This window comes from Danio rerio, chromosome 17, assembly GCF_049306965.1.
Source record: "Danio rerio strain Tuebingen ecotype United States chromosome 17, GRCz12tu, whole genome shotgun sequence".
In the NCBI taxonomy this organism is placed as follows: domain Eukaryota; kingdom Metazoa; phylum Chordata; class Actinopteri; order Cypriniformes; family Danionidae; genus Danio; species Danio rerio.
Genome location: NC_133192.1, coordinates 38490835 through 38505005, shown reverse-complemented (window position 1 = coordinate 38505005; position 14171 = coordinate 38490835). Strand labels below are relative to the sequence as shown.

The window sequence follows — 14171 nt, the reverse complement described above, 5'->3', positions numbered from 1 at the left end:
TATGATTAGTATGCTGAATGAACCTTTAATTGGATTAGGCCTAAGTTAAGCAGTCCGTTATAACACTGTCCCAGCAGATGTTAAACACATTTACCAGATAAGAGAAGCAAAGGTCTGATCGCGGGTTCTAGTAAGCCGGATGCATTTGGATGGAATCACAGAGCTTTTAGATAGAAAATGCTGAAAGATAATCTTTGATTTAAAATTGAAAGTCAATTTGAGAATACCAACAAGAATACTGAATTTCAACTGCTATAATTATTGACTTAAAGAGAAAAAAACACCAAAAAAACACCAAAAAAACATAATTTACACTTGCTTTAATTGTTGTTGTTTTTTTTTTTTTTTTTTTTTTTTTAAACACAAATGAAGCTATATTTTACAGGAAACCTGTAACCATTGACATCCATATATTTGTTTGGAAGTGGGTAATTACAGGTTTTCAGGGAATATCTTGCATTCATTTTTGGGTGAATTATTCAATGTAGATTGTGTCAAAACAGCTTAACATAGAAGTTCTAGTAAATTGTTTTAGTCCAGTTAACTACTTTAACTACTGATGACATTTCTTCCTAATATGAAATAAATGTCATTTAGAGTTGAGTCCCTTTCTTGCATAAAGGTGGCATTTTTAGCATGTTTAATTATATATTTTTAACAATGTTTTAACTTTTAGAAATGTTAAAAGTTTAGAAATTAGATAATTGTAGAATGTTGTCAATAAAACAATTTAATACTGCTCAACAATTGCAAAATTAAATCCTAGTGCCTTTTTTAAAAATATTTATTTATAGAAGTTTTTGTAAAAACATAACACCAAATAATGTACATCATGTATATATGTTAACAAACTTGTCTCAGTGTTATTACCTTATACTAACTAGAACATGCACCAAAACACAATCAAATATAACAGCAATTTTACAGCACCATCACAAAACAATAAAGAAATTTTAGCCAGACTGATGGAATAAGAAACAAAATAGAATAACATGTAAAAAGGAAGTGGAGAGAAGAAAAAAAAATTTTACCAGAAAAAAAAAAAAATTACAGAAACATTAATAACCTATACATCTAAGGACGGGGCCCCATGTTTTGTCATACAACTTTTGTTTGCCAAATCTAGAGAAGCGTATCCTTTCCAACTTGAGGGCAGAAACCATTTCAGCTAACCATTTAAAAAAATTTGGAGGTGTTGTGGATTTCCACTCCATCAGAATCACTCTCTTGGCCAACACCATGCCAAACATAAAGGAGAGTTGTTGATGTTTAGGCCAAGTTAGAGCCTGGTCTGACCATCCAAACAATGATATTTCTACATCAATTTTTATGTCCATTTCAAAAGCCTGGGAATAAAGTCCGAAGATACTTTTCCAAAATTCAGATACTTCTGGACAGGACCAAAATATATGACCATAGGTCCCGACTGCGCCTTTGCATTTATCACACAGACGAGAGACAGAAGGATACAGCTTATTAAGTTTGGCTTTTGTATAGTGCAATCTATGCATCACTTTAAATTGAATGAGCTGTAGCCTTACATTTATAGAGCAAGAATGAATACGACTCAATCCCTCCTCCCAGGTAGCCTAGTGCATTTAGTCATGAAATAAACTCATATTAAACATGGCATCATTATTGATATATTTTTAAAATTGTATTGTTAATTTTGATTATATACTATATATTTTTATTTATAATTCATCCATTTTCCTTTGGCTTAGTCTCAGAGGTCGCCACAGTGAAATGAACCACCTGCTATTCCATGCAGATATTTCTATTTTATGCAGTGGATGCCTTCCAGCCACAACCCAGTATTGGGAAACTCCCACACACACTCATACTCGTACACTGCAACAAATTTAGTTTGATTCACCAGTAGCACATGTCTTTGGACTCGGGGAAAACCAGAGCAACTGGAGAAAACCCAATCCAACATGGGGAGAACATGAAACTACACAATGTCAACTGGACCAGCCGGTATTCAAACCATTAACCTTCTTTCTGTAAGGTAGCAGTTATATAACCACTGATCCACCATGCCGCATGATTTAAGATTATATATTATATTGGTATATATTGTTATATTTGATATACAGAACATAGTTAAAGCAGCACGTTATATTCTGGCTACACAGACAAAATGTGTTTATTACTTTAGTCTAGTCCTAGTAATGCACTTTAGTAAAACCTGTTATAATCACTGAACCTGTCAATAATCATCCATCCATCCATCCATCCATCCATCCATCCATCCATCCATCCATCCATCCATCCATCCATCCATCCATCCATCCATCCATCCATCCATCCATCCATCCATCCATCCATCCATCCATCCATCCATCCATCCATCCATCCATCCATCCATCCATCCACTTTTAATCTGCACTTTGTTGTTTGTAATATGACTTTCATTGTCATCTGTGAGTGATCTAAACACGTGATTGGCCATTGGACAATTGAACAGAAACATCTATAATTGGTTATAATCCTCAAAGCTGAAATCAGATGCAGCACTTTGCATTTATTTTAACAACACGCTGTGATTGCGTGAGCTGTAATTGATTTAATTTAATTGCACAGGGTCATTTTTCTGTCCCCTTGAATTTTGCATGGGGTTAATTTCTGACCCTGATGTGCTGGACTGTATTTTTCCCCCCATCATGCTTTGCCTACATTCTATTCCACACCCTCCTGCTCCCGCTTAAAATTCACTCGGTGTTCACCCGCTATCTGCTTAGAATGATTTTCTTCCTGACTGATCCCGCTAATTTCTCCTAAAGAAAGAGAGAGATGGAGAGAAAGAGCGAGAGGAAAAAATTGGAAATAACCAGTGTAAAATGGTTGCTATTCAATCATTTCGTATGCTGATATTAAGATGCAGATTTTGCTTAATGTATACACTTTGTTTACTGTCAGCATAACAGAAAATGCCAGAGAAAAATAGAACATCTACTGTCCCTCAAAAGTTTGTTATTTCACCTCATCCCAAACTAGGTTTTATTCATTCCCAAAGTTTTTTGTTTGTTTGTTTGCTCGTTTACATTTATTTTTTGCTTTCTGTTTTGTTTTTTACTTTGTGCTCTAGACTTCACTTTAATAACTCAAATCAGATTTATCTGACAAAAAAAGCATGTCAGATTAATTTAAATCATGAAACTTGAATTTATTAATTGAGTTTTTTTTTAAAATAAAACTTTAGGAATGCTGTAACGTTTTGTTTTTCTCAAATTCAAGGTTCAAGTCACCCTGGAGTACTTTTTTAATTTTAACAGATTTGTGTGTGTTGAGCATCAGTTAAGACAACGTTAGCACCTGTCAGCTTTAATTGAGGGGAAAACTGGATAATTTTTGAGCTTTTGTCAGCTAATTTCATCTTCCAGGTTTAAAATCATTTTTGGAGCGGGTTTAAAAAAATCGGTAACGTAGCGCAAAACTGCTAGAGTAATGACACGTCTCATTATTATTCATGAGCTTAGTTTTCTTATCCTATGAGAAGACCAGCTTCTCAATTATTCATGAGAGCATGTGCATTCTGAAGACAAGGCAGAACTGCCTAGTTGTGAGACCCAATGACTGGGTGAGACCTTGTGTGTGGACGGCATGAAGTATTTAGCCGTTCATGAAGGGTTGAATGTGTTTGTTTTTATAATCCACTGGGTTTGTTGCATGTTTTACATTACAATGCTGTCAGGGCCAATACAGCAAAGCTGTTGGTTTGCAGCAAGCATTTTTTATCGAGAGAGCTGTATTGAGAGAGCTGTATGAGAATTGGAGAATGGCGGACTTTGTCATTTATCAGTTAAGTTCGTTACCATTCAAACACATCGCCCATATCCATGCTGCCATGTTCACCTTTTTTAAAAATCCTCCAGAATAACGGCAGGGTTAATGGTTGGAATAGACAGGGGTAAAGACTGCTGCGCTGCTATCCACTGTGTCTGCATTCAGGCCCAGGGTTCAGAAGGAGAGAATTCCTCCTCATTTACTGTATAGTGTTTATATGGTTATCTTTATAATGATATAACAAATTGTGGTTGTGTATATTAAAATTATGCATAACAAATATAGCAGGACATTAAATTACTGTCCTTACTAATTACTAAATTACTAAATTACAATACTGTTTATTTCTTTGCATTTTAACTTGGTAAACTATAAAATCTTGCGTCTAGCTTGCTCCCTGCAACTCTCACATGGTTGCCCACTGAAGCTAAGCAGGGCTGCACCTGGTCAGTACCTGGATGGGAGACCACATGGGAAAGTTTTTTGCTGCCGGAAGTGGTGTTGGTGTGGCCAGCAGGGGGCGCCCAACCTGCGGTCTGTGTGGGTCCTAATGCCCCAATATAGTGACAGGGACTCTATACTGCTCAGTGAGCGCCGTCTTTCGGATGAGACGTTAAACTGAGGTCCCGACTCTCTGTGGTCATTAAAAATCCCAGGATGTCCTCCGAAAAATAGTAGGGGTTTGACCCCGGCATTCTGGCCAAATCTGCCCATTGGCCTCTGACCATCATGGCCCCCTAACCATCCCCATATCCCAATTGGCTTCATCCCTGTGTCTCCTCTCCACCAATCAGCTGGTGTGTGGAGTGCGGTCTGGCGCAAAATGGCTGCCGTCGTGTCATCCAGGTGGATGCTGCATACTGGTGGTGGATGTTTAGATTCCCCCCCATTGTGTAAAGCGCTTTGAGTACCCAGAAAAGCACTATATAAATGTAAGGAATTATTATTATTATTATTATTATTATTATTATTATTATTATTACAGTCTCCTCAAGGTTTGTGTCTAATTTTGTGAGCCAACTGACAGTTGTTCGCTCCCCTCTTTTCCCCCTTCTGCTGGCCACGGCCACACCTCCCTCTGCTCACAGAGCTCCACGCCCATCATGTAGCATTTTTTTTTTTTTAATTAAGAGATAGACTTGAACCAAAAGTGGGGGGTTTCATGGCCCTTTAAACTGAAAACTAATAAAACAATAAAGAAGTCTCCTTGTGTTCACATGCAATGCAGCTTTTATCTCTCTCTCTCTCTCTCTCTCTCTCTCTCACACACACACACACACACACACACACACACACACAAACACACACACACATTAATGCTGGTGAATGGATTCTTAGATTTGTGGGTGTGTTATTGTGGAATGTGCCATTCATTCACAAAGATGCACAGTCTATTGGGGTTGGATAGTTATAAACAATAGTCCATATTGTGATGTGATTAGGTGTACAACTCTACTCTTTATTCATCTAATTTGTTAATGTAAGATGTAACTAATTCTGACATTTAGTGTTAAACTCTCTTCCTTGTTCCTGCATCACAGAAATCATAGTTCTGTAGTTAAAGAACAACGCAAAATATGAAGAAATTAGCATTACTAACTTCACTGCAGGACAAAATATGTTGTTCTTGTTGCATACAATATCAATTCAATATATGTCAGTGACAGACTGTGGTTTTAATACTGATGGTTTCTATAACAACAACAAAGACTGATTGCTCTCTTTGAAACGACGTTAGTGATCAGGATGCGTATTTTCCCTGGTTGCTCGGGTCAGGGAATTAGAGACACTGTGAATGGCACCATTGCAGAACGTTGTGTTCATTTGAAGTTCAAGTGCAGATTAATCACGCACACACTGTTGCCAAAGGATGTCAGAACTGACCGTCTTTTGTGTGGTCACATGCTTCCGTACATCAGAGTAATTATCACATTTCAATAGGGAAAAAATGCTGTTTGTAATTGTAATTACCCTGCTAAAACAATTATATATTCCAATCACTTTCGTTGTGTGAAAAATAAAATAGGCAGTGTTCAATGTATAGCTACAGTGCTCAGCATATATAAGTACACCCCTCACAAATCTATCATTTAAATTCATATTTTTAAATAGGAAGCTATACAATAATATATTTGTGCATATACGTTAGATTAGTCAGTACTGAAGCCAAATCTGGAGCTTACAATAACGGCCCAAAAACTAGTACAGGCAAAGTGTAGTTTGTTTATAAACTAATTTCGAGAGGATCACGTGCTTATGATTTATCACGGCCGGTCTCGTATTAGCTAATCATTATCTTCCAATCATATGAGCCCTAAGCAACTATAAAGAACCACAGTTTTCTGTCCACATTATCTTTGTTTGAAAGAAACCCCCTTCCTCCCCAATTCTCCTCCTTGACATTGATTGGGCGGCACGGTGGCCGGGCTCGAGGATCCCTTGAGCTCGGGGCTCTCTCCCGGGACAGCATGCCAAACAAGCTTTGATAGATCATTGGCTAAGTGTGAACTCTTGAAATTATGTTATCGAAAAATATTAAATACAATCTTAAAAAAGAGGAAAAATCAAGAGAAGCAAAAAATGTAAGGTTATAATTTTATTTTTGCAATATTTTGTAAGAATTGAACTGTATTATCTTTCTATTTCTAAATATGTTTGGTGACTAAAATATTATTTTAATACATATATCTGTATAATAAATCTGTTTTCTTTAAATCCACCAAAATGCATTGCCTACATTCACTGAGAAATTAATAAAAATATTCATTTTCAAAATAGGGTGTACTCAATTATGCTGAGAACTGCACTGTGCACAGTATGTAAAATGTCACTTGAAAAATTCTCTGCATGTACTGTACTCTTGTATATGTGTTTGCAAATAATGTTTAGTTCTGTTTCATCCTGCAGAGCTCTTGAGTACAATTTCCTCAACTTCAAATAAAAATATTGTAATTTAGAGCTCTTTTTAATATTAGAAATTGACCATTGATTAAAATAACAAAAATTGTGATTGAAAATCAGGTATATTCCACCAAATATAGCTTTTTTTTTTTTTTTTTTTTAAAGCTTCCGTATTGTTTTGTATTGTGTTGTTTTATCTAGATCTCTTTTATATGAAGGGCCAAAAACCAAATATCATCGAGAGCTGTGAGCCGACGATAAATGTACCAATCTATTTTACATAAAGTTGCCATGCATAAATTCCTAATTTATTTCATAATACTTAAATATAAATAGAAAACATTACTTTGAATCATATTAACTAATGCAGTATAACATTAATTGCAAATAAAACATGAACAATCACATTTATAACTCAGTTCATTGCGGCATACAGTAGTCAAACCAAATCTGCCTTTGCCAAAAGTCCCTCACCAAAGTCTCTGCATTGTCCTCTATCTGTCGGGTTACAGTATGTACATTTTAAACTAAATTACAGCATTTAACTTGAAACATTTAATTTCAGTTAGCATTTATTTGTAGCTTAACATTAAAACAAACAAAAAGGTTACATTTAAAATTTTTAATTTATAATCTATAACTATCTCCATCATTCTCCCTCTCTTCTCAGATGGGATGACAGGCTAAAGATTAAAGGTTCCCATGGGCCAACTGTGGCCCACATAGTTGGGCACCTTTGGTTTAGACATTAATATAAAAATGTCTGAAACCAAATTTGTCAACTTTCTCTCAAACACATAACTACACATTGAACATACAAACTTTCCAAATGGTGTCTTATTTTGTTTTTGCATATCATGTCGTGCTTCGCACAATATATCTTTAATGACAGGAAAGTTATTTAATGATTGATAGAATTGACATTTTTGCTTGAGCTGTCCCTTCAAATTAAAATTTTAATTACATTTTAGTGATTAAGTTTTCTTTAGAGGGAAAGTTCTTGGAAGTTCTTACTCCATAAAGACCCTAAAACTAACCCATCCTGACATCTAAGAGTATTTATACTCAATGTGACCCACCTTCTGACCTGTTACCTAATCAGTTGTGTCCAGAGATAGCTGTTAGAGTTAACCAGAATGTGTTTGGTGTAATGAGACTTACACCTGGTGTTAAACTGTTATTTACAGACCAGTGAAGTTCAGGATGGACGATCCAGATATTCGAACGACAGCAAAGCTCACTTCATTAACTTCACTTCATGCCTTTGCCATAGTGAACATATGCACTGCAAAATCACAACGATGCATTTAATTACCTACTTTGGTAATGAAGCATTGAGCAATTACACAGTTAATAGCTCATCTCAGACCACATCTGGATGGTTTTTACATCAAATGACAACCGTTTTGCCTAGTTTAATCAGATATCTCCTTAGCGGTTTTGGTGCAATCTTTGTAATTTCCTCTTAAATACTGCATTCACAGATTGATTATAAAACATAAATTGTTTTAATTAGGATATGAGCCACATCTCTTGAGAATGTTGGGAGATCCTATTAGTTCTACTTCATAACCCTTCAAATGTTGTACCATGAAGTTTGCAAAAAAAGTAGGGTACAGGGCCTCCTTTAAAATAGGCTAAATGTTTACAAAATGGAGGGTTATGTGAGCAGCTGGTAAACTTCAGAGAGCTTCTTAAAACATTAAGCCCGGCTCAGTAAGGGGGTCCCGCAGACTTCACTGGACCTCTGTTCGCCAGATTAGCATGAGCTTATTTAGTAGATGAGTATTAGCTTTAGCGATATAAGTGCAGCTACAGTGAAGGCGGTAAACACAGACCGCTCTGTATGCTAACATTCTGAGGGTAACTTTTAAAGCCAAACGTTTAAAGCTTTACTGAATCTCTTAAAACAAGCAGTTCTCTTGTTCAACCCTAAGAAATGATTTCCTTGTTTACTAGCAGTAACATAACACCTTTGTGCTATATATGTTATAAATGCTAACAACCTCTGTTGACCAGGCTTATCTACTGGGGAATTGCGTAAGCACTGGGTAAACCAGAACTTAGCTAGCATAAAATAGCCTGGGATAAAGCATTCAGATAGCACGAAAACAAAATTGCATTGAGGAGATTTGGAAACAGTTACTCTGTCTCAGTTCATTATCACGGGAGAGAGAAAAAAGTGTTATAACAACATTTCTGCATTGTAAAACCCAACCGTCAACTTTATTAAATTAAATGAATGCGTGTAGTTAACTAAAAATTGACTGAAAGTTAATTTTAATTTTAAAAAGAGTGTTGAAGGTAATGAGGTAAATAAATACCTTATTACTTCAACTTGAGTGGACTAAGTTCACAAAGTTTTTTACATCAAAGGGTTTGTAGCGATCGGTTTCCTCAGATGGTTTGAGTTGCCTTAACTTATTGGGTTTTACAGTACTCAGATGGTTTGAGTTCTCTTCATTTAATGGGTTTTACTGTGCTCAAATGGCTTCGTTTACTCATGGAGTAAGTTCACAGTACTCATTAGGATTAGTTTTTCAACTTAAATGGTTTGTTGCAATCAATTTCCTCAAATGGTTTAAATTACCTTAACTTATTGAGTTTTACAGTGTGCCAAATCATCTTGCAAGTTTTTGAGTGGCATTAAATGCTGAACAGAAGAAAGTGAGAAAGGACTGTTTATGTTGTGGTGGTTTAATATAATGGTAGTTTAGTAATGAAGTTCAGATTTGACCACCTTTAAAGTCCCACCCTATAAACTTATATAGCTAACAAAGGCAAATGTGATAGAAAACTGCATTTGCTGAAGCAAAAATGTCACTTTTAATCAATAAACTGTCTGTAATCATAAAAAAAGATAGAAAATCATGAAAAAGCATAATATAATGCTGTTAGCGTTCATCTGTTCTGCAAGCCTTGCAAGTTTTGGCAAAAATAGATGTATGTTTTCAATAAACTTATACATAAAAACACATGCATTTCATTGTATAAAAAGATAATTTCATAAAGTGTACTGCACTTCAGTAAATTTTAGGTATTTTCAAAGATACTTTGTATGGATCTTGAGTTATTATGCCATAATGACTTCAGTCGTTGCATTTTAAGGCAAGGCAAGTTTATTTATATAGCACATTCCATACAGTGGCAATTCAAAGTGCTTTACATAAACAGGAATAAATAAGGAATCATTTTAAAACTTTTGTCTGCTCCAGCCCTGTGTAGTACAACAGTAGTTTCTCTCCTATCCCATTGAAACTTTGCTTTCTTTATTAGATTTTTGATTTCTGACTGATACAGGCTATGGAATAACTGAAACCCTTCATTATAGTGATATGAAACTATAAAGTGGTCAAGATCTGCTTGTAACCACTTTAGCTGTGCATTTATCTAAAATAATTGCACACCTTAGAACAACTGCACAATTTTTCATTGATACTGTATATCATGTTAAGCTATAAGTAAAATTATAGTTTAAATAGGCATAGCACATTAGAAAGTCGGTAGCCATAAGAAAGTTTGTAGTCATAAAGTAAGCTTAACAATACTTATAGTATATCATTTTTGGACTTTATATTGCTATGTTCCTTATTTAGTAATTTTAGGTAATTATTGAGCCATTTTATGCCTTTTTATGCTTAATTGGATCTATGTTTATACACTTTAAAGGGATAGTTCATTTATTTTGTGAAAAACAAAAGACAATATTTTAAAGAATGCTAGAAATCAGTAACCATTGACATCTATAGTAGGAAAAACAAAAACTATGGAAATCAATAGTAACATGCTTTCAACATTCTTTAGTATATATTCTTGTGTGTTTGACAGAACAACAAAAAACCCAAGGCTGATTAAATGATGACCGAATATAAATTTTTGGGTGAACTATCCCTTTAAGTAGAGTTTTGTTAGTATAAACTTATATTTACTCAAGTTAGTAAGACTGTATGTGAAACTATTTAATACAATATTTTACAGGCTGCTCATTTTAAAGAATAAACACAATTGGTGTATTAGGAATATATCTCAATAAAAGACTACAAGTATTGGCAAAATATTATTTTCAGCTAGTATATGTCAGTTACACTCTGCTTAAATTTATCTTTAAGTGTATTTATAAGAAGTAAATAAAGTATATCAAAGTATACGTTTGCATATTTAGTTTGTTGCTTAATCTTTGCACAACCTACACCTTTAGTGACCCTATAATGATATCAGACTTGTACATTTTTTGAGACTTCTTCTTGACTGAATTGGTAACAATCATGATTCATCAGAAGTCTTGGTGTCAGATCAGATTGGTCCTTCAGTCTAATTATTATGATCAAACACAAAAGATGTCCTGTTCAAGTGTCACGTATGGCCCTATTAGAAGATAGTCACAGCAGAAGACAGAGAGCCAATCATTTAGAGATGCAAAGGTCTCAACAATACGCTTCTGGGTCAGAGAACATCTGACCACATCTGTTAATTAGCAGATGAGCAGATGCAGGGCCACTGGTGCAATTTCTCAATGATAGACCAGGGCGAGCCATTTGATCATGTGTTTGTGAGGCTGCGGAGCACATGTGCAGACATGAGGGGCGGCGATGCTAATTGAGCTGTACTTCTGAAGCGACGAGCGAGGCCCCACAGCAAAGCTGCAAGCCAGAAAAGATTAGCGTTCCACACGGCCACAAACAGAATGCCTTTTGTTTCTCTCTGCTAATGAATGGCACTTCTGAACGATGCAGCCAGACTGGAGGCATTCAGAACTCGCATGAAATGCTAGCGAAACGCACATATTGCAGCAAAAAGGAATCGCTAATGGCGTGTGCACCTCAAAAAAAAAAGGTTATCAAACGATTTGTCACAAGGCTTTGTTTTGCATACTACAAAATCGTTGGGTTTCCCGCAAATTGGCTTCTAAAATATTTAAAAGCTCATTCAACCGCCGAGAGCAGAAAGATGCTATTGTGTGAGCAATCACACAAGCAGTGCATTACCACTAGTCCTGCTTATTTTTGCTGAATTCCAAGAGTTCGATTAAGTAAAACTGCATTTAAACACTGGCTTACCTTTGATTCCAGTGGCTTGGAGGGTAAACAAGAACAGAATGAGGAATAATCCTGTTTTCAATGGCATGTTGCAGTAGATTATGTCCTTTTGAATGTAACGTTGCTCATTTGGAAAAGAAAAGACATTCCGTATTGACTTATCTGACGTCCGAGGGAGAAAGAGTTAATTTCCATCGATTATGTGTCCGGGCTTCCATGGACGGGGCCGTGTGTGGGCACTACTGTAGGTTTGGGTGGTATTCCTGACAGATGGCGGGTACAGATTTGGTCTCAAGTGTGCGGAGATGCTCTGCTGGGTGTGAGGGGAGTGATGAGGTTAAAAACGCTGGCTCTTTTTCTGGACTAATCTGTTTACCTCTCACTGACTCCTAATCCCTGTGGGCCCACGTGGTGGACTGTCCTCATCCTGTTAGTAACCTTCTGGACCAGCATCTGCTAGTCTCGACTAGTTGTTGTGTTTCGACGCCCGTATCTTTCAGTCTGGCCCACTCAACACAAAGTTTCTCAGCTCTCTGCCAGCTTTGGCGACTGCCAAGCCGAAACGCTGTATTCTACTTCCCCCACCCTGTTTGGGACAGCAGGCTCTGCCCTTTCTCTGATCATGGGGCCAGATCTGTGTACCGAGCGTGTGTTGTCGTACCCTTGTGGTGCATGTTAGTCCCCAGGCCTACTGCTTGAGCTGGGAAGAGGATTACACACATTCTGCTTATTAAATTTCACAGCCATAAATAAGTCTCAGCAGCTCAAAATCCATTCAAAACCTTCCACGGAGCTGGACCGTGGAAGTCAAACCCCCTAACTTTTAGGAGATAATGAGAACAGGCTGGTAGCTGTTGGTAACCAGCAGAAACCCCTCTGGACTGGAGGATTTTTCTCTTTTTGTATCTAGTTACAAAGCTCTGAATAGGGCTCCCCCATACTCTGCAACTTGAAGCGTTGTTTAATAGTATATAGAAACATTTCTTTTTGTATTAAGTAAACACAGATGACCATGGTTATTCTAAATGGTACTACAACTACGAGTAATACTTAAACAAATAAAAAAATGTTGTTAAATATTGTCACAATTCACATTGTTGACTACTGGCTTATTACCCAGCAGCAACCTCCCGCTCTCACTCGTGAAGCAAATTCGGAAGTAACTTAAACTGCAATTTATCCACTAAAACTCCACTAAACCTGACTCCATAATAGAGCAGATTTCTTTTGACTCCACTGTTAAAATGGCCAACTTTACAGCAGAAAAAGGGTGTTTACAGCCTGGCGACCAAGAATGATTTTGATTTCTATAGCTAATGTTACCCTTCATGACAACTATGGGGGGTGGGAGTGAATTTTTTTCTATAGCTCATCAGTTTCATTTATATTAAGTTATATTTTGTCTGCATAATTAAGGCCATGGCCACTTGAGTGACAGCTGATTCCGGCTGATTAGCCGCTGAACTCTGCATATACATCATGTTTTTTTTTTGTTTTAGCTTTACACAGTTAATATGCATTTTGGAATTATTTCCTACAATTATCAGATGATATGGCATGCTGTGTGCACTTAATTGTGCTCACAAACCATTCATGTGGCCTCCATTTCCCAGGTGAGTGAAATTATATACTTGTATACCATCTCTATAAATGTATTTGTTTTATGTAATACATCACAGATACTACGTCCATATCTTTTACAGTCTATGCTTATTACCTGCCTATTAAGATTCTTTATAATGTTAATGTTTTAGTATATAAAAAGTATGATCTTATTTTAATTCCTTATTCTATCCAATAACTAAACTCAACCTCCATCCCTTTATTATATAGTCTTTGACTCAACAACTAACTTACTATTAATTAATAAGCAGCTAATTAGCAGTCTATTGAGCTAATTGCCTTAGTTAATGGTTTGCTATAGCATGACTTCTAAATTGAAATATAGTTTCCAAAATGTTTATTGGTCAGATACATGTAGATTTAGGTATGAAACCAGGTGTAAAATCTTGTAAATGTAATGTAATTGAAATGTAATTTTTAAACTTTTTTTTCTGAGCAAAAGGTGACTGTTATGAATTTTTACTGTTTAACAATAGTTTATATCAAAACATCTTGTCAGGCTTTGAATGATTTGATAACATGCCAAAAAGCTCTATTTAAAGCCTTAAATAGTACTTAAAGCCTTCAAAATAAGTAATTTTCAATTTAAATTAGTAAGATTTTGCCACTATCCTTTAAATGTCAAAAGTAGTCTATAGTTTAGTAAGATCAGTCACTTTTATATGTTTTAACAATTGTGTCAGAAGAGTATGTATTTTGTTACATTTTTTATAATTACATTTCTTATACAGAATGTTTGGAATTTATTTCAACAATACGTTGGTAATTTTTGCTAAAGTTGAATAGTTTACTAATTAAACATGACTTACATTTAATGTTTTA

The 14171-nt window shown here is 35.8% G+C and overlaps 1 protein-coding gene across 7 annotated transcripts in view; it reads right to left on the bottom strand.

The window, feature by feature from the left end:
- The window catches only part of impg1b (interphotoreceptor matrix proteoglycan 1b), a 55223-nt gene extending 42962 nt beyond the window's left edge, over positions 1-12261 (bottom strand). For all 7 annotated transcript variants that reach the window (XR_012393048.1, XR_012393049.1, XM_009293213.5 and 4 more), the window contains exon 1: positions 11748-12261. Coding sequence is in view for 4 of the 7 variants with exons in the window: in XM_009293213.5 (XP_009291488.1) it covers positions 11748-11814 (67 nt within the window). In the remaining 3 variants the exon portion in view is untranslated. The remainder of the gene's footprint in view (positions 1-11747) is intronic.
- Between the last annotated feature and the right edge of the window lie 1910 nt (positions 12262-14171).